Source organism: Sus scrofa, chromosome 9 (assembly GCF_054392235.1).
Source record: "Sus scrofa isolate SSC_HxYL_T2T_F1_AM1 chromosome 9, Sscrofa_HxYL_maternal_Yorkshire_Landrace_v2.0, whole genome shotgun sequence".
Classification (NCBI taxonomy): Eukaryota; Metazoa; Chordata; class Mammalia; order Artiodactyla; family Suidae; genus Sus; species Sus scrofa.
The window spans coordinates 117998776-118020506 of NC_139391.1; the positions used below are offsets into that span (position 1 = coordinate 117998776).

General features: G+C 36.8%; 1 protein-coding gene across 14 annotated transcripts in view; it reads left to right on the forward strand.

Moving 5' to 3' along the window:
• The window catches only part of TPK1 (thiamin pyrophosphokinase 1), a 372261-nt gene that overhangs the window by 266171 nt on the left and 84359 nt on the right, over positions 1 to 21731 (forward strand). For 10 of the 14 annotated variants that reach the window (XM_084977546.1, XM_084977549.1, XM_084977540.1 and 7 more), the window contains one exon: positions 1897 to 2008. In XM_084977546.1, the coding sequence (XP_084833672.1) occupies positions 1897 to 2008 (112 nt within the window). Of the gene's footprint in view, positions 1 to 1896; positions 2009 to 11410; positions 17137 to 21731 lie in introns of those variants that run through there. The other 4 variants (XM_084977544.1, XM_005667774.4, XM_013979876.3 and 1 more) reach the window with 4 other exon arrangements.

The window sequence follows — 21731 nt, forward strand, 5'->3', positions numbered from 1 at the left end:
ATTTAAACTTTAAATATTTATATTTAAAGTTTAAATATATTTAAACCCAATTTTTACCTTTGTTATTAGAAAAACTGTCTTATTATATTTGCATTTATTTTAATTTGTATGGATGGGTTCTGTAGGTAGTCATGATTCTCTTTCCTCCTATGCGTGATGTTTTCACAATGCATTGTGTTTTCTTTCTTTCTTTTTTTATTTTTTTTGTCTTTTTAGGTTCGCACTTGTGACATATTGAGGTTCCCAGGCTAGGGGCCCAATCAGAGCTGTGGCCCCCGGCCTACATCACACCCACCACAATGCAGGATCCTTAACCCACTGAGCAAGGCCAGGGATAGAACCTGCAGTCTCATGGATGCTAGTCAGGTTCATTAACCACTAAACCATGATGCGAACTCCATCACAACGCACGGTGTTTTCAATCTATCCGCATTTCTGTGTGCATCTAAGCCATCGCTTGGTATGTATCTACGCGTGTCGCTTATCTTTTCCTCCAGTGATGGACACCACATTCAGACATGTTTTATATTTTCTTTAAAAATCTTCTTTGCGTTTGAATGTATTTAAGCCCTTCTAATTGCATGTATATGTATGTGTGTGTACGCACTGCCCTCCACTCCCCACTCCTGATCAGCTCTCTGATCGGTCATCTTTCCCTGCTTCCTTGTGCTTTGTCTTCCACGCACACACACACATATATCCACACGCACGTAATAAACAGGTAGTAAATGTCTGAGTGAACTTGTGTTAAATATAAGACTCACAGGTAATCTAGGGAATTGTTTTCCTAATAAAAGCAATCTTTTGACAAAAGGCAAAGTCCACTCATATATATTGAGGGCTGTATACAGTAGAATAAGTTCTCAGAAACTTACAACATATAATGCAAAAGGCATAGTTGCAAAAAAGTAAAATGACTGTACAAGGAAACCTAGGTTTCCTTAGTCTGGTAATATGTCTTATGTTAATTACACCTTAAAACAATATTTTATTAAAATCAAGAATATCTTTTGAAGCTTATTCCTCTAGAGTTATTTGAATTATGAAAAATACTTTTGTAATTCTATTATTGAATGCATGCATGTCTTGATATTTTCTCACAAGGACTAAAGAATCTTTCTACAAAGACCATGTACCCCACTGATAATGAATGAGGTTAGAATGGAAAACCATTAATTTGTGGGAAAAGAATTCCTAAGGGTTTTATTGGAAAGTAAACATTGTAGCCTTGGTTGAGCATTACATTTAACTTTAATGGTCTTGTAAACTCACAATTTGAAAACATGGCAAATTGTATCAGTGTTCATAATCAAAAGAGAAGAATCATACTTGGTTCAGGGCATTTACTCTCCTGGTAGAGATACTTCTCATCCCCTAGAGCATCTGTGGGTGTAGGAAACAAGTTAGCCATGAGTAGGGTTGACCTTGAATTCTAAAGGTTGGAAGCCTAGATCTCAGATAAAAAGCAGAGATTTTAGTTAGGAAGCAATGTTGTATTTACTCTCAGGTATTTGATTAAGACCCTATAATTCTGTATCATTTAGTCTACACCTTCAGCACGTAGAAACCATTTAGCATTTGGAATTGGCAGGTATAAATAGGAAGCCTGATTCTCCCCCTGTTATATGTGGTCCTGGACACGTTTAATCTCTGCAAACTTCAATTTTCTGATAAGGAAAAATAATAATTAACAATAAGCTACCTTGTAAAACTGTTGCAAGGATTAAGTCCAGTGAAAGTTCCTAGGATTATTCAGTACATAATACATGCGTTTGTTGTTAGGAATAAGTATCATAAATCACGCCAAGTTCCTAGGACAATACCTGGTCTTCAAGTCACATTAATGTGCCTTCCTTTCTCTCCCCCATCTTAATGATCATTTCTTCTCTCCTTCAGGGAAAACACAAATTGCATGTAGATACTGGAATGGAAGGTGATTGGTGCGGCCTTATTCCTGTTGGAGAGCCATGCAGTCGGGTTACAACAACAGGCCTGAAGTGGAACCTCAGTAAGTAGAGCCCTTGCACAAATGGTTTCTTTCTGTTCTTTCTTTTTGAAAAAATTCTCTTTGATAAATAATTAGAAGTGGAATTGCTAAGTCATATGGGAACTCCATGTTTAACCTTTCAAGTAACTACCAGACTGTTTTTCAAAGCAGCTATTTTGCATTCCCTCCAGTGATATCTGAGGGTTCCAATTTCTCTACATCTTCACCAACACTTGTTATTATCTTTCTATTATTATTGTTATTATTATTATTATCCTAGTGATTATGAGCTGGTATTTCATTGTGCTTTTTATTTGCTTTTTCCTGATGATTAATGGTATCAAACATCTTTTTATGTGCTTATGGGCCATCTGTGCAATTTCTTTGGAATAATGTCTATTTACATCTTCTGCATATTTTAAAATTGGGTTATCTCTTTTTATGTTGAGTTGTAAGATTCCTTCATATATTCTAGATAAAAGCATTTTATGAGATGTATGATTTGAAAATAATTTCTCAGAGTCTTAGGCTTATTTTTTCATTTTCTGAAATTTAATTAACTATATTCATTAAGTTAATTTAATGAAGTCCAGTTTTTCCTTTTATTGATCACACTTTTGGTGTCATATCTGAGACCTCTTTGCCAAGCCTTCTTCATGATTTTGTATGCTTAAAACCTACTTTACTTTTCCAAAGAAGTAGCTTTTCTATAGACTTCTTTTTATAGCACATGCTGGAGATTTTATAAGATTAGCAGTTCTTACTAAATTTTAAAAAGTTTTCCAGTATCTATGTACTGTATTAGGTACTAGTCATACTGAAACTGCCTGGTTTGAAAAGAACAAAAAAAATTAAGTGGATCTCTTCATGAAATGAATGCTGATTCCAAAAGAAACCATCAGGCATGGTGAAGTGAGTCAGTCCTGATCTCTAAGAAATAACAGTGATTTAGTCAAAATGTGTTGATTGAATATCCAAGGAATTATCTCCTGATTGACCAATACCTCTAAGGTTATAAAAAGTAAAATATGGGGCCATGTCATTCTTGCATAATATGTGAAAACTTTCAGGTTCCCACAAGGTAATAAATATTTCAAGAAATAAATACATGGAAGATAAAAAGATATTTTAAAAGGTCCTTATATGAGCCACTTCTGAAACAATTAGGAAAAACTAGAGATATTTTGAAGCAAATGTCTGGAGAGCTCATCAGAATTTGAAAGGATGGGAAGAATACATCTCCGCCAGCATACAGAAGTCTGTGACAGCCTTTGAAGCTGGTTAGCTGAAACCAACACGAATGCCTGTTAGAAACTTTATGGAAAACATTTCCAGCTGAGAACAATTGTTTTACCCTGGAGTTCCCATTCCTTCCGAGGACCCAATCCAGACAGCGGTGAACATCCTCCTGAATTTAGTAGTGACCTCGCTTTCTAGGGCTATGGCCAATACTTGCAGAGCGCTGCACAGCAGCAACACGAGGGCTGTAGCTTCCTTTATCTTATAGGAGTGCGCAAGAGGCACAGAGTAGAGGAGAATCTTCTGTGCGCTGTAGAACATCCTTGGATCCCCTGTGTGCCACAGTTACATACATGTCCTAATTCATTTTTCTCTGATTTTAATTTGTTTTTTAAATTTGTAATACAATTTTTAAAGGTTACATTCCACTTACTGTTATTGTAACATATTATCCATATTCCCCCGTGTTGTATAATATGTCCTTATAGCTTGCCTTATACACAGTAGTTTTTACCTCCCACCCCCAATCCTGTAATGCCCCCCCGCCCCACCCCCACTGCTCACTGGTAACCACTGGTTTAGTCTCTGTATCTGTGAGTCAGCTTCCTTTTTGTTCTATGAACTAATTGGTCATATTTTTTAGGCTCCACATATAAGTGATATCATGCAGTATCTGAATAATAATGTTTATTCTGGGAAAGGATCTTGGGCATTAATTATGTGGCTTTTTATATTCCTATCTGTGATAATGTTTCTGTCCTGCTGTAATACTGTATACTATGACTTACAGATTACTCTGACTTTTAAAAGTGTTACTTTTTTGTCTACAATTTTGTGAAAATAAGTAGTAGCAACTTCACGGTGTGTGAAAAGCAATAGAGTTGGGACAGAGAGTGTTTCATAAGTAGTTTGTAGTAAAGGGCTAATGCATGGGGACTTCTTTTTTGTTGTTTTTTGGGCCACACCTGGGGCATATGAACGTTTTTGGGCTGGGGTTGAATCTGAGCCACAACTGCCGGCCTGCACTACAGCCACAGCAACACCAGATCGGAACCATGTCTGGTCTGTGACCTACACCACAGTTCATGGCAACACCAGATCCCCAACCTACTGAGTGAGACCAGGGATTGAACCTGCATTCTCATGGTTACTAGTTGGGTTCTTAACCCCCGAGCCACAGTGGGAACTCCCTGAATGGGGTCTTCTGATGAGTGATACTACCTCATTACAAAATAGTAAAGATAACTGTGAAATGATGCCTGGATGGCTTGAAGAGAAGTGGATGGGTTTTTTTCACAGACACTGCATTTTTCACACTCGGTGTCATTGTGAAAGCATAGCCCTGAGCTTAGTGTCAGTTTGTCTGTCATGCCCACAAAGTGGCAGGACAGGGATGGGCCTAGAGGAGGAGAAAGGAGATGCAATAACTTAGTCAGGGGTTGCTCAAATCTTGGGTGAAGGAGATAAGCAAGTCCTCATAAGGAAGTGTGTCAGAATCTTCGTTAAGTGGTCTTGAAGCTGGTAATCTCCCCATCTACACCCATTCTCAAATATGATGCCACAGTCCCCATCTACACCCATTCTCAAATATGATGCCACATTCTCAAATATGATGAGATGCAATAACTTAGTCAGGGGTTGCTCAAATCTTGGGTGAAGGAGATAAGCAAGTCCTCATAAGGAAGTGTGTCAGAATCTTCGTTAAGTGGTCTTGAAGCTGGTAATCTCCCCATCTACACCCATTCTCAAATATGATGCCATAGTCTGATTCATCTGTTTCAATTTGTGGTTACCTCACATCACAGTCTATCTTTAAAGCGACTACCTATGGTCGTTCCCATCACTCAGATGTGAATCTTTACCAGTATTGTTGAAACCATGTATATTACAGTATTTTAGTTCATAGCAATGTGATGTGTGTCTGAGAACAAGACTTTCTCTAGGCTGTACATATGTGGGAGTAAAATAGCTGCATCACAGGCAGTTGCATCCTCACCTTTACTAGACATGCCACATGGCTCTGATAGTGTCTTACCTGTGTACACTCATCACAGTGTATGAGAGTTCCCATGTTCTCCATCCTCACCCCGTTCCTGGGATTGTCAGATTTAATCATTTTTGCCAGTCTGATAAGTGTCAATGACACTTCATTGTGGTCTCGGATTGCTGGTGAGGGAAAGCATCTTTTTGTCATTATTAGCCATACAGGTTTCCTCTTTCGTGAATCGCTACTTTCTTTTCCCCTTTTCACCACTGGATTAGGTGTTTCTTATTAATTCTTAGAAGCTCTTCAGACCCTAATGGTCTTCTTCCTGGCTCTGTTTTACCTCTTCCATTTGTTTATGGCATTTTTGTACACAGAGAGGATATTAAATTAAAGGTACTAAAGTTTATCCATATTTTTCTTTAAGATTTATAATTTATGGGTCATAAATCATCTTTCTATTCCCTGTGGTTGTAAAGATGTTCTCACATTTTAGTATTAAGGGGGTTTTTTTATGCCGTTTCTTTCACCTGAAATTGATTCTTGTGTATGATATGAGTTAGGAATCTAATTTTTTTTTCTTGCTGATAACCAATTGCCCTAGCATCATTTATCATCCTTTTCCCAGTGATTCATGATATACCATAAGTATTTATATTCATGTGTATGTTTCTTGGGTCTCTGGTCTATTCCTTTGGCTTACATTCTTCTTCCTGATACCGCACTGCCTTAATTACATAGCTTTATAGTAAATACTGAAATGTGCCAATTTAAATTTACCAATCTTCTTCCTCAAGATTTTCATGGCTATTCCTGGCTTTTTCTTTTCTTCTTCTTCATAAACTTCGGCATTAGCTTGACAAGTGTCACACAAACAAGTCCGTTGGAACCTTTATTGGAATTATGTTTAATTTACAGATTACTTTTGGGGAGACTAGAACAATTTGGAAAGAGAATTTCTGTATGACACTGAGTCTTCCTGTCCAGAAACATAATTTGTCTCTCCTTTTAATTAGAACTTTTAAATTGCTTTTGATAATTAAAAAATTTTGCCCATAAGATTCTGCACATCTTGTAAAAGATGTATCTCTAGAAACCTTATACTTTGTGTTGCTATAGTAAGGTACACCATTAAAAATTTAGATTTTCTGAGTTCATTGGTAGTGTATAGACATACAGTTGCCTTTAGTATATTGTATTAATGTATTGCTGAACTTTTTGTTTCTAAAAATGTGACTTGAGTTTTCTATAGACAGTCACCTTTTTCTTAGTAATCAAGTTTTTTTCTTCTTCATCTGTAACAAATACGATTTGTTGTATTAGGAGTAACTGAAATAGTAGCTTTAAAAAACACCTGTGAAGCCATCTGGTCCTGGACTTCTATTTGTAGGGAGTGATTTTATGACCTCTTCAATTTCATTTCTAGTGAGCTTGGGCTTATCAGACACAACTTAGAATAGATTTACAAGGAGATCCTGCTGAATAGCATTGAGAACTATGTCTAGATACTCATGTTGCAACAGAAGAAAGGGTGGGGGAAAAAATGTAATTGTAATGTATACATGTAAGGATAACCTGACCCCCTTGCTGTACAGTGGGAAAATAAAAAAATATATATTAAAAAAAAACAAAAAACAAACAAAAAAAAACACCCCCCGTCCCTTCAGATAACCCAGTATAGAGTTAAATAGTTAGAGGGCAAAGTTTCTATGATTTTCTCAGCCTTTGCCTCAAGATATAAGATATCTGGTGCAGCTCCAGCCACTGTGTTCCCCATTCAGCATCAGAAGGGGAAAAAAAAAAAAGGGAGAGAGGAAGGGGGACAGCCCACATCACTGGAAAATAAGGCATCAGTGATTCCCAGCATTTCCAGAGATCTTTCCTGCATGCAATCTTCCCTCAGTTCTCAGAACTATCAAATATCAACCTAGTTGTGCAGGAGACTGGGATGTGAAATTTTTGAATATAGGGACATAGTCACCCCAACTAAACCCAGGTCCTATCAGTGAGGAGGGATACAATGAATAAAAGAGTTTTCTATCAAAAAACATCTTCTTTGTCTACCACCTTGATGAACCGTTTAGCTACGTATATAATAAAAACTTATTTTAACTTTCGTCCATACTCTTAAGGACTTTTCTGTTGTTGCTGTTGATGAATCCACAATCAAACCAATTCTTATTGGTTGTTTATAATCTGTCATTATCTACCCTTTAGACTTTGTTTTTCTTTGATCTTCCTCAGTTTTACTATGATATATTGAAATGTAACTGTTCTTTTTTTCCTAGTTGCTTTTCCTTAGCTCTGATAATTGGTATAGTTAATTGATGCTGAAAAATTTTCCCATATCCCCTTTTTATCAGATAAGAACAAGGTAGTTCAAAGCTGTAGTCGGTGATCTGCCCAAATTTCCATCGTTAGGTATTAATGCACTCAGAATTTGAATTCAAGTCTACAGTGATATTTTTCCTTGTTTCCATTTAGTAAATGAAAGACTTTCCATATAAACTAGATTTATGTTTTTTTAAAAATCACTACAATGAATTTGGGATAAAGAGAAGGTAACTGTAGGCAGGGGAAAGAAAGCAAAGGAGATAGAAAAGAAGAACTAATGGAAGGAAATTAAAATAATTTGAAAGAAAAATAAAAATGCTGAGGAACAGAACTTCTCTACACTTTTGACCGAGAAAAATACTAAATGGAGTTGCCCTCCATTTGCTCAGGCCTCCGATTTCTAACACTCAAATAGAATTTGAAATTATGCATTCTTATTCCTTCTTTTGTGTTTCTTCAAAGAAGTATAGAAATAAATGACAGAATGAAATAATTTCATAGCACTGACTGAAAGAGACTCAAATCTAGACCAAGTGAAAGGGTTTTGAGAGAAAAAAAATCTGAGAAAACAGTTTGAAAAGATTTTCCATCTCTATGGAAATCATTTGTAATAAGTGTGTACAGGTACCATGATTTTCTGCAGGAGTTCTCTGTGAGGATTTTTAAGTGCCAACCTAACAGGAAGCAGTTAAGCATCCATAAAAAAAAAAAAAAAAAAGGCTGCACTTGTATTAATGCAGTTTCAGGGAGAAACACTCTTAATTCTCACTCCATTATGCCTCACAAAGTGACTCTAGTGGGTTGTCATGGTTCAATAATAGCTATACACACTAAGGTTATAACCTTTGTGAGCTAGTGCCACTAATATTTGGGATTTTTTTATTTTTAAATGTCTTTGTTATTATTTTAATTGTTGCTTTTCTAATCTAGTGCTTTCAAAAAAAGTACTTGGAAACTGTGATGTCAGTATTACCTCTCTGATTCAAAGACAGTATCTTTTGTATCTTAATTCTTTGATAATCAGTGACCCCCTTTGAGTTGAACTGAAGATATTGTTCAAATTTTTACATAAAACACATGCATTAGGAAGCAAAGTTGATGATAATAAGGATGTATTTTTTTTAATTAATTTTTTTGGCCCCAAAATGCCTTTTTTTTTTTTTGACAAGGAAAATGCTAACTAAAGTTTCCCAACCCCAAAACCATTTTTTTAAGTTTATAGTTTGGTGAAATGACTATTTCATCATATCCAAGATGTCATCTGTTGTAAGATGCATTATTACTTTATGTAGTCTAAGAAATAAATAGTTACTGATTATAATTGCACAGAAGTGGGGAAAATGTATGTTTTAAAACAAACATAAAATATAGTAGATCAAATAGCATAAAAACTTAAACTGTATGCATAGACATACCATGCTTAAACCTGTCATGAAAAAATTTGCAAAAGCCTTTGAAATGGGTAAAAAGGTATCTGGGTATCTTTCAATGGATTGTTAGGGCTGGTCTAGAGGTATCTTCAAGAGTTATCTGATTCTAGGACACATAGCCTTTCATTGTCTTTTTCTTTCAAGCTATGTTACGGAGTTAGAAGTTAACTGGTAAAGGGCTGACCATAATGTATATGATTCCTGTTCATATAAGTCAGTCGAAGTTTTGTTCTGTGAAAACCCTGTCCCCCTGTAGAAATGGCCAATTTTCCATCTGTTAGCAAATATATGTCAGCATTCCTGTCTAAGTGGGTCTATCCTTTGTAGTCTACTTTGAACCAGTTTTTCCATCTTTCATTAATTAATCACTTAAATGAAGTCTTTGATGTGTTCATTTCATATTTGTATGAGTCATTCTTTTAACCTTTAAAAAATTATTCTCTAAAAAACCAAATTGTAATCACCTATGATATTTAAGGGATCACAAGCTGTGCAGTCTTTAAAAAAATAGTGTAATGTATTATTGCAAAATACTACTTCCAGCTGCATGCAGTAGGGCAGAGGCAGCTCTGGGACAAAGATCTGATGATGTCACTTCCAAATCTGTATCCTGGAAAAGGTCTCACAAAGGGCTATACTTGAACTGTGCACGTTGTGTCTAGAAAGGATCATGGCCATGAATGAGTCATTGAAGCAAAAGAAATCAGAGAAATATGCTCTTCCAGAAGACAAGAGTTGATTCTAGTACTAGTAAACTAAACTGGATGGAAACACATTTTTTAAACACTTTTATTGAAATATAATTCACATATCGTAAAATTCACCCAATTAAAACATATCGTTCCATGGTATTTAGTATATTTAAAGATATGCATAACCATTACAGTTGAATTAGAATAAATCACATCGAAAGCATGTACCCATCAGCTACTATCCACCATTCCTCCTTCCCATCCCCCACCATGCCTTTCCCCTCCAGCCCTAAGCAACCACTAACCTACTTCCTATTTCTATAGATTTCCCTAGTTTAGACTTTCATATAAATGGAACTATATAATATATGGGCTTTTATGACTGGCTTCTTTCACTTAGCATGCTTTCAGAGTTCATCAGTGTTACAGAATTTATCAGTATTTCATTCCTTTTTATGATCAAATAATATTTCACTGTATAGTACACCATATTTTTGTTTATCTATTTGTCCACTAATGGTCATTTGGATTATTTTGTGCCTTTTGTCTATTATGAATAATGCTCCTATAAACATTCTTATAATGTTTCTGTGTGGGCACATGTTTTCATTTCTCATGGGTACATACCTAATGGTGGGTTTGCTGGCTTATATGGTAATTTTATGTTTAATCCTTGAGGAACTGCTAGACTGTTTTCCAAAGGGGCTACATTATTTTAAATTCCCACCAGCAGTGTGTGAGAGTTCTGATTTATCCATATTCTTGCTAATGCTTGTTTTTATCTGACTTTGTGATTTTAGCCAACCTGGTGGGTATGAAGTGGTTCTCACTGTGGTTTTGATTTACACTTCCCTGATGACTAATGAGTGGAACATAGTTTTCAGGTACTTATTGGCCGTTTGCAGACCTTCTGTGGAGATCCTTTGGCCTTTTAAAAATTGGGTTCTCTTTTTATCTTTGAGTTCTAAGAGTTCATTATACATTTTAGACACAGGTCACTTATCCTAAGTTATACAAATATTTATTCCCATTCTCTAGGCTCTCTTCACTTCCTTAATGGTGTTCTTTGAAGAAGAGTCATTTTTCATTTTGATAAAGACTAATTTATCTATTATTTATTTTGTTGATTGTGCTTTTGCTGTCATATATAGGAATTCATTGTCATGTGCAGTGTCATTTATTCCTTTTTTTTTTTAAGAGTTAATAGTTTTTGAAATTCCTGTTGTGGCTCAGTAGTAATGAAGCCAACTAGTATCCATGAGGATGTGGGTTCGATCCCTAGACTTGCTTAATGGGTTAAGGATCTGGCATTGCCATGATCTGTGGTATAGGCCGCAGATGCTGCTTGGATCACACATTGCTGTGGCTGTAGTGTAGAGCAGCAGCTACAGCTCTGATTTGACCCCTAGTCTGGGAAATTCTGTATGCTATGAGTGTGACCTTAAAATAAATAAATGAATAAATAAAAAAACAAGACACAAAAAAAAGAGTTTATAGTTTTTTCCTCTTATATTTAGGACTTTGTTCCATTTTGAATCAATTTTTACATATGGTATGAGATAATGGTCCAGAATTAATTTGTTGACTGTTGCAAAGAAGTCAGGTAGGATTCTGATACTGTGTCAACTTCTAGATCAATTTGATAAGTATAGTTGACTCCTGAACAGTGTGGGTTTGAATTGCATGGGTTCACTCATGCATAGATTTTTTTCACTGAATATAGTACTACCTTTTTGATCCATAGCTGGTTGAATGCCTGGATGCAGAACCTTTGGGGACTTGAATATCTACAGACTGTGGTATACACAGCAGGTCCTGGAACCAGTAAGCCCAAATACTGAGGGATGACTATATAGATTTATCAGTAATGTTTTATTTTTTAACCCATGAACATGTGATACTTTAATTTATTCATATCTTTAATTTCCTTCAGCAAGGTTTTGTTTCAGTTTTATATTTTTGTTAACTGTATTCCTAAATATTATATTGTTTTGATGCTGTTGTAAATGGAATTATTTTCTTAATTTCATTTTTGGATTGATTATTGCATGTATTTAAAAATACAGCTGAATTTTGTATCAGTTTATTCTGTATCTTGCAACCTTGCTGAGTTCATTTATTAGCGCTAATGGTGTTGTAGTGGGTTTCTTAGAATTTTCTCTATATGAGAGTATGACATCTCTAAAACAGAGATAGTTTCACTTCTCTTTTCTAATCTGTATGCCTTTTATGTCTTTTTCTTGGCAAATTGTCCTGCTAGAACCTCCTGTACAATCTTGAATTGTATTGAATAGTACTGAAATAGTATTCAAAATAGTGTTGAAAGTAGCAAAAATGGATTTTTGTCACTTGTTCTGTTCTTGACCATAAGAAGAAATCGTCCAGTGTGTTTGGTATTAGCTATTGTTTTATTCACAGATATCCTTCATCAGACTGGGAAATTCCATTCTACTACTAGTTTGTTGGGTATCTTTATCATAGAAGAGTATTGGTCTTTACTTTTTTTTTGTCTTTTGAGATGATCATGTGATTTAAAAAAATCCTTTTGGTACAATAATGTATTACATTAATTGAATTTCAGATGTTAAACCAAACTTACATCTCTGGGATAAATTCCATTTGGTCATGATGTCTAATTCTTTTCTCTATACTGCTGGATTCAGTTTCCTAGTATTTTGTTGAGGATTTTTGCATCCATGTTCCTAAGGTACATTGTTTTGTAGGTTTTTTGTTTTTTTTTTTCCTGTGATGTCTTTGACTGGTTTTATTATCAGGGTGATACTGACATTTCCTCTTTTTTTTTTTTTTTTCTTTTTTTTTCTTTTTTGGTTTCTTTAGGGCTGCACTGCAGCATATGTAAGTTGCCAGGCTAGGAGTTGAATGGGAGCTGTAGCCGTCCTATGCCACAGCCACAGCAACACCAGCTCAGAGCCACGTTTGCAACATACACCACAGCTTATGGCAACACTGGGTCCATGACCCACTGAGTGAGGGCAAGGATTGAATCCATATCCTCATGCATATCCGTCCGGTTCCTTACTGCTGAGCCATGACAGGAACTCCCTAACATTGACTCTTAAAGTCCAGGCATCCCAGAAGGAAACTCTAGGAAAGTCAGCCATGGCAATGAGAATGTAATACCAGTAAAGAAGGTCAAGCAGGCAGTTTGCAGATTTGGGGGGAACACGGCATAGAGGAAACTCTGGTTGCAGGGGACACCTGAAGTGTGTTCTGATCCAGACATAGGTGGTGCCTTGTACTTTGCCCAGTTCTATCTGTGTGCTTGCTGCTAGAGATGGGGAGGGAGGTGAGAATGAGACTTGCAGAGCCAGTTTGTATCTAATGAATAAATAACAGGGATTGGCAGGCCCTTCTATGGAGGAAGTATAGATCACTGAACATTTAAACAAGTACAACCTGCTGGGGAAGAAGTTTCATTTACATGAAAATTATATCCAATAATCTCTAAGTGTTCCTTTAAAAAACACTTATCTCCACACGTGGATATGGATAAGGAGCAGCCTTTCCTTCTGTGTTTAATTAGCCATCAGTGGCTTTGCATCTGTACCACTTTCTAATATTAATTTAGAAAAGTCATTGAAGTTTGCATAGGTCATTTTTATTTATAAAATGGAAAGTGCTAGCTGTAAATTCCAACATTGATTTTCTCTAATAATAACTTTTCACTAATAATCATTCAAACTTAGAAATAATAAGTTCTCTCATAAATTTATGAAAATGTAAATGTATGGGGCAGGAGTGAAAGATTTATTTTTCATAATAGCCTTACCTAGAATATTTTTCTTTTTTGGTTTCTTTAGAATTCATGTATGTAATTTAGAATGATAATTGCAGATACGTATTTTCATAAAGGTTTCTCAAGGAAGCTTATCTTTCTATTTGTAGGGCAGTGAATATTTTCAAATATTTGGTAAAATTTAAAGTGTAACAGTGTGTGTTGCATTTAATATTCTAGGCTGCACTTGGTGTCTTATTTTTGACTACATTATGAAATAACAGAACATTACCTTCTTTACTAATGGGATATATTTTTTAAAATAAGCTTTAATTGTTGCCACCACATCTTGATTTTTTTTTTGAATGCATTTTCAGTAGTAAGTACCAGCAAAGGACAATTTCGATGATATATAGTCCAGACTGTATTAATGCTATTTCCTTTACTTCGCTTCTGGGATAATTTTAGTATCAGAATGTTGAGAGGCATATCACCATTTGGCTGGACCTATGCTTTTCAAGTGAAATAACTAAGATCTGAAAGTGACTTTCACCAATCACCCAGCTTCCTAGGGCCAGAGCTGGCCTAGGACTCAGGTGACTTGATCCCAACACAGGGCTTTTTCCTTATAGGTTCTTTCATTACTAGAAGAGTATCTTTGATAATAGAGTTAAATAGATATAAAGATAGGTAAACTTAAAATCTGTGATGTTTGACAGGTAAATCCAAAAAAATAACCATCTTTGTTAAAATTTTCATGACATGAGTTTGCAGCTGTATTGGTTCCAAATTGCTACTATAACAAATTGCCGCAAACTAGGGGCCTAAAACAACATGTTCGTTTCCTACAGTTCTGGAGGTTGAAGTCCAAAATGGGTCCTATGAGACTGAAATCCAGGTATGACGGAGCTGCAGTCCTCCTGGAGGCTCCAGTCGAAAAATGCCTTTCTTACCATTTCAGCCTCCAGAGGCTGCCCGCATTTCTTGACTCAAGATTCCATGCTTTATTGTCAAGGCCATCAGTATAGCAGCATCAGATCTCTCTTTCTCTGACCTCTGCTTCCATTGTCACATCTTTTCCTCATTCTGGCTCTAAGACACTTTCTTTTAAGGAAATTCTGCCTTCACTGGGACTACCTGGGTGATCCAGGATAATCCTATCTCAGGATTTTTAATTTAATCACATACACAAAATCTTTCTACCCAAGCAAGTAACTTCTTTACAGAGTTGAGGGATTATAATATGGATATTTTGGGGGTGCCATTACTCAGCCTGTCACATAAGTATATAAACAATAAATTCACTAATTTCCTGGAATATTTCATATTAATAGGATTTATCATATCATTGCCATCTTTACAGTTATTCTGAAAACTAACATATGAAGACTTTCTAATGTCCTTGAGATACTGAATCTCAAATGTTGTCATTCATTTTGGCCTCGGATAATTTGTGATAAAGACTCAAGACAAGACAAACACAAAACATATTGTGCTAGTACAAGTTATTTGATGTCCACAAAGCGGGGGGAAGGTGTCAGTTTCCATTCACTCTGGTTTCTATTCTCCAGGGACTGTGGTCAGGTTTAACCCCACATACATTCTGATCCCTGAGACCCATGAAGGAAATCAGAGGGTTCACACAGGGCCAGAACTAAAGCACAGGGCAGCTGTGGGTTGTAGTCAGGTTTTTATTAGACATATTCCTTCTTTCTATCCTTTTTTGATTTCTTCCCTTTTTTAGACTTTGCGACTGCACTTTATGACACTGATCGTTCCTACCAATAACAAGCAGCAGTGATTAAGATGGTGAAATACAAAAGGCAGAAAATTGGACTCTTCCTTAACATTGTTTTTATAGTCACATATTATTAGAATCCCAGGACTCTACAGGTCCTTAATGATCAATCAAATATGTATGTATCATTAATTTACTGAGTACACTGGTTTACTGCTTACCTGCTATCACTTTTATTCTTGCCCACACCTGTCCCCACCCCCCTGCTCCTGCAAACACCAATGCCACTGGCACATACCTTATAGATTTGGTCAGTTCAAGGTTGTAGAGCACAAAACTGACACTTTTGTTAAGTTCACAACATTAACACTGAGCAGTCGTTGCACAAAATGGCAGTTGTGGGAAACTCTAGGACCCAGCTCTATGAAAAAGGCAAAGTTGGGTCGGGGGAGTAGGTTGATAAGCAGTAAATATTTCTCTGGGGAGAAGCATACAAAGAGGAGCAAGATTTTTTTTTAGATTATGTTGTTCAGAAGGATTTTGAAACATCCTACTTGTAAGCAACTATTACATTTTCAGAAGTATAAGACTAACGACATACAGCGTTCTACAAACTTGTATTAAATACTGTACATTTTGTTAACTCGGCTCCAATTCTGTTTTCTGTTACAGGATTTGAACCCAACATGAATGATTTTTCTTAAGTCCTTACTGTTTTGTGATTATGCTGAGAGCGCAAGGAACCAACAGTAATTTACTCTATGCCATAATCATCCTGTTTTGTTTTTAGAAAACTCCCAACAACCTGACAGGACACATTTGTTATGGTTGATTCTAGGCATTTAAATATGAAAACAATTAATGTGCATTTGTAGGGAATATGACAAATGGGAATTTGTGAGCAGACCAATTTTTCATTGACGTGCATTCGAGAACACTATTATAACTCAGGCTTGCCTCCCAAGTTGCATAAATGAGTTGATTTCCTAGTATTTATGTGGGAAGGTTGACAGATGAGATTGACTTTGGTGTCAACTTAAGAGTCCCTTTCTATTTCCCTCCTCCAGGTTTCACTTTTTGTGCTGATTCAGATGTGAGCTCTGTGCATTCAACCATCCAACTAATATATTGAGACAAGAAAGCAATAACTTTTGGATATTACATGAATTGTGGGGAAAGAATCATGGGGGTGCAGGTGAATAAACTTTTACTATGGGAACAGCTCACTGGGCATAATTTTCTGCTGGGTCCAAATAATCACAGTTTGTGTTTCAAAGAGTACTTTCTGTCCTTTCTCTGCACTCATTCTCATTCAGGTGTAACATCAACTCTTTTTATTAAGAGTAATATTATTATCCTCATTTTATAGGTGAGGAAATTGAGACACAGGATGTTAAATGAATTGTCCAAGTTCATGTTCCTTACTTAGTCCTCTAGGCACAGAAAGTAGATCCCCTTACATATCCATATTTTAAAGCTTTGGACATGCCACAGTAACCTCAAAATCCTTTTTCTAAGTGAAAGTAGAATTTTCTCAGCAATTGGGCAGATTCTAAGACAAAGGAGATGGAGAATTAACACCTCAGCAATTAAAATCATTTTGTGAGCCCTGCCTAGGACATTCCTTCCCACAAGTCAGAACCCCTGTAGGTTTGAGGAATGTGTAATTTAAGGGTAATTTACACTCACTGTGATGTCTGATTTCTGGGGTGATTATAAACCAAATGCTATCATTCATCATGGTTCTCAAAGTATTAGTGATAAGGATTCTAAAAAAAAAATCACTTAGCATTCACAGAGGAGAATAAATGGTTAGAGCAGGATTTTTGATCAAAAGGGAAGAATAGTGATAAAAAGGGCAGGCTAGCTTTGTGGTGGAGGTTAGATGGCAGGCAGGTTTCTCAGCAGTGAGCTGCCACTGTGTCCTCTGCATTGCTTGGCATCCACATTGTGGAAAAGCTGAAAAAAGTTCGAGAACATCAGGTTTGAATTAAAAGAAGGGAAGATCAGACTGGGAAAATGCCCCAAATACAGACTAAAATAGCAGCATCTGTATACAGAGCTTGGACAAATGTCCGTGTGCTCCAAAGAAAGTTTGTAGTGAAGAAATATTTGAATAATTTGTTTTTGCTTTTGTGTAAGGGAACCTTAAGGTTCAGATTACATAGAGGGAAAGTAAATTCTCAAGGTAAAGAGGTGCATTGGGGAACTAGCAAGAGACTAGAAAACAGCCAGGCAGCAAATCAGTGCTTTAAACCCCTTGATGAAGTAACTCTCTGGAGATTATTGTGTAACATGCAACTTCCCTTTTTCTCTCTATGTGATTTGTACCTTGAGTTTCTCTTAAAATGTAGCAGAAAGCACTTATACAGCCGCTTACTTCATTTAATAAGGGTGGGGAAAGATGAGAACAGAGTTCAAGTTCTGACTCCAAAATGAATGAATTATGTGGCACTGGGACGTCTTCATCTATACAAAAAGGTGGGTAGATGGTTCCAGGGTTTCCTTCAGTTTGAAACTGTGGCTGCTGAAGCACATAAATGCCTGGAGCTTAATTTTTCACAGAGACAACTTTCTCCACCTTAATTCCCTACATAGTAGCAACTAACTTTGAGGAGCAGCAAGAGGACAAGACTCTGGAGCCTTTTGTTTGGAAGCTGTGGCAGGGGTTGATGCTGCACTGGAATGTTGACCTTGAGAAGGTACATCCCTCTTCTCTCATGATTTCACTCTCTGCAGCTCACTGAATGCAAGTGACTTTGAACATTGCACAGGAGCTCTCCCTGTGTCATCACTATGGTCTGTAATTTCCTGCTGAAGGTTCTCCCTCTTCAAAAGTCCACAGTGAAGGTGGAAATGGGATATTATTATTACTAGTCCTCATTGACTCTGAGACGGAGTAGATGCTCTGACTGCAGCCATACAACACTTTCTGAGAATGATTTATGTGTAGTGTTGTGATCTCCAGGCAGCCGTGGGGCGAACATCACACTTGTGGCTGCCTCTCAGTTTATTTGCAAGGTTTCATGTTGGAGGAATCACATCAGCCTTTTTCACTCATCTCTTTTCTCGACCATATTTGATTGCAGATTAACAGCTTTTCTCTCAACTATGCCTAAATCTGGCTTTTCTTCTGTATATATGTGTGTCTTAGGGAATGTTTTTAGAAAAAAAATATCAAAGCAAGAAGGCTTTCTGATTTGATGAGTTATGACTGATAACCAACTTTTATGTTTAACCATGGAAAAAATTATTTATTTGTAGTATATCTGGGTTAGGCCTTCCAGGAGAGAGAAACAGGTTCTGGGCAATTTAAGTCTGACATGCAATTAAGAAAAATACAAATTGAAACCTGTGGTGATTTCAATTGACCTAAATCCCACCAAAGGCTGATGTTCTATAGATAAAGTCTTATTTCCATATCTTGTGGGGTTCATGATAATTACTAGATGAATTAAATAAACAAGGCTCACTCCTAGAAGGATCCATTACCTATGTGGGTGGGTATCTGGTTGGCACTTATAGGACAAAGTGAACAAAGAGAGATGCTGGACTCCTTCCCACCCTGATCCACTGCTGCTGCAATTATGTAAATATAAGCACTGTTCTCACCTACCAGAGTATTTGTTCTCTTTCCATTAAAATGAGTGACTTTGAACTAAATGATCTAATTTTTTTCATCTCCAGCATTAAATCTGTCTTCTTTATTCTCAAACCAGAATTGTTCCATATTGTTCTCAGCTCTGAATGCCTGTGAAAAGCATTTGAGGTCTAACATACATGCCATTTCCCCCCTTAAAACATGCCCCCAAACCCCAGTATTCTTAGAATATGTTCTCCCTTGAACATCTTCCTCTCCCCTACACCCCCACTGAAAGCTTAACCTTTTTCAAGGGCCATTTCCAATCACATCCTTCATGAAGCTTTCCTATCTAAATGCAATTTCCCTTTCTTTTCTTTGAATTCCTGAAATGTGCTGTGAATTCTTCAGTATATTTACTTGTTAGTGTCATTCTTTGTGCAGATTTTTTATTCCCTTTATTAGAATGCATTCGCCTCAAGGCTTTGGTGCTGTCACCTGTATTTCCTCCTAGTTGTCTTGGGATAGAGCCTTGCATATTTTTTGTAATAAGCAACCTTTTTTTAAATGAGCAAATGCATTTTACCCACATGAATTCTGTGACAGGACACAGAGTCAATTGCATTCTAGTAAAAGATGTTGCAGCAAGAGTTCTTCATTATAAACCTTTAAAACAATTAGAAAAATAAAGGATAAGTTGAATTTTAAGGGTGAAAATAGTTGAAATCCTGCCGGACATTGATATAGTTTAAAGTGATGCCATTTAGAATGTGAATATACCAAAGATGGCTTTTTAGTATGGTGTGTGTGTGTGTGTGTGTGTGTGTGTGTGTGTGTGTGTGTGTGGTTTAAAAAGAGGGGGATCCGTCTAGGTAAAGGGCAGGGCAGGAATGAATCTGTAGAAATCTCACTGTTTTGGGGATTTGGAGTTTTCAGTGCATTTGCTGCTTCCTTAGAGGCTTTTCTTTGCCCATTTGTTTACTGCTCTGAGCATGAAGCAAGTCTAAGCATTTCATTTTTCAATTCCCCTCTTATAGATGTTGAAAATGGTCTCAAACTAGAATGTGAGGGCAGTTCTCATTATGAAAGCAAAAGTAAATGAAATTGGTTCTCTCATTATTGTGTCTTTACCCATGAAACTTCTAATATTTGCTTTGCAAAAAGAAGAAAAACAGGAAAAGCCGAGTTTATCTTATTACTCTACTATGTCCTAGAGGGCATTCTTAGAGTATCATATAAATGTAAAAGTTGGGTTTATGTTTGTTCCAATTATTCTGTGTCTTTATTTTATCCACTTAACTTCTCTACTTTATGAGCCCTTTAGGTTTTGCTCCCCATCTGATTCAGGAACAATCTGAACACTGGATGTTTAACTGACTTGATAAATAATAGGATTCCTTCTCAAAGTTGCTCCTTTTTCACATCCATATTGTACACATTTCTCTACTGTTATCAACCAGAAATAAATAAGGAAGTATTTACTTAGCCTTGGGAAACAGTCATATTTAGAGGTTGGTAAGAAATAGTGGATCCTAAAAAAAAAAAGTCAGAGGAAAGAATGAGTAAGGCAGGAAGAGGAGAGGATGATATAGTTTTATCCAGTGATTAGGATTATATGAGAAGAGAGGTAAAATGATTGGATTTCACTAAGGAAATATTTGGGTCCCTCTTTTAAATGCAGAAAAGTAGTAGAATAGTACAGACGGAGCCAGATTTCTGTTTTTCCACGTGGTTAAAGAGGTGTTGGAGTTCCCACTGTGGTGCAATGGGATCAGCATTGTCTCTGCAGTGCCAGGATGCAGGTTCCATCCCTAGGCCTGGCATAATGGGCTAAAGGATCCAGAGTTGCTGCAGCTGTGGTGTGGGTTGCAGCTGCAACTCGGATCTGACTGGTGGCCTAGGAAGTCTCATTTTTTGACAGGGTGGCCAAAAGGAAAAAAAAAAAAAGTGTTAAATGCGTGTTGAGTTCACAATGGCAACAGAAGTTTTTAAAAGAACTTAGTGATACAATAAACAGTATAGGCATGGAGTTTTGTTATTAAGGAAACCCTTCCTTATGTCCAAGGTAAAAGGAAGTATATTTATGTCGAAAGTCAAAAGGAGGCAAGAAGCCCCAGGGACTCAGGAGAGATGAGAGAAATAGGGAAACGAAGGATGACCTGTCGAAGAGACAGAAGATAGCATCCAGGGAGGCCATGGGAGGCTTTTCAGAGACAGATATTGGAGCTCCTGTTGTGTCTCAGTGGGTTAAGAAGCTGCCTGCAGCCGCTGGGTCATTCTGGAGCTGCAGGCTTGATCCCTGGCCCGGCACAGTGGATTAAGGATCCAGCATTGCTGCAGCTGTGGCATAGGTCACAGATGCTGCTTGGATTCAATCCCTGATCCAGGAACTTCCATATGCTGCAGATGCAGCCACAAGAGACAGACAGACACATGTTTAGCTCTACCTTCAAAACTAGAAATGAAAGATGGTAAGTTGGGTTTTTATGGACAAGATGCTTATGGGTGAAGGCACTCATTGATCCTCAGTGGCGTGAATCTTTACCAGTAGTCAGCCACAACACAGTAGATGGGGCACTAGGTACAGTCAGGATTTAGAAAGTTTAAAATACCTATCAAGGTTGTGTGTTAACACTTTTGAATAAACTTTAGACCACAACAAGGACTAATAGTTGAACATAAAGGTGTCTTCAGTTCTGAATTTCTCCCTAGAAGAGTTCTAGTGGGGAAGCGTGGACAGAGTGGGAATATGACAGTTCACTAGCAGTTCAGTGGACTTCCCTGAACTGAGAAGTAATCTGTGGGTTAGAGTCAGGTTTATGGAAATCGTATGTGCCTTCACCCTCACCTAGTGTTACCTCATTATGTGTGTAGCATTGCTACTGATTTATTGCTAATTGTTATGGAAGCCACACCATTTAGAGTTTTGTTTTTGAAATTTTATAATTAACTCTTCTGTTTAACTTTACCCATGAATGAACTTTTTTTTTTTTCTTCTGTGCCCTCAGCAT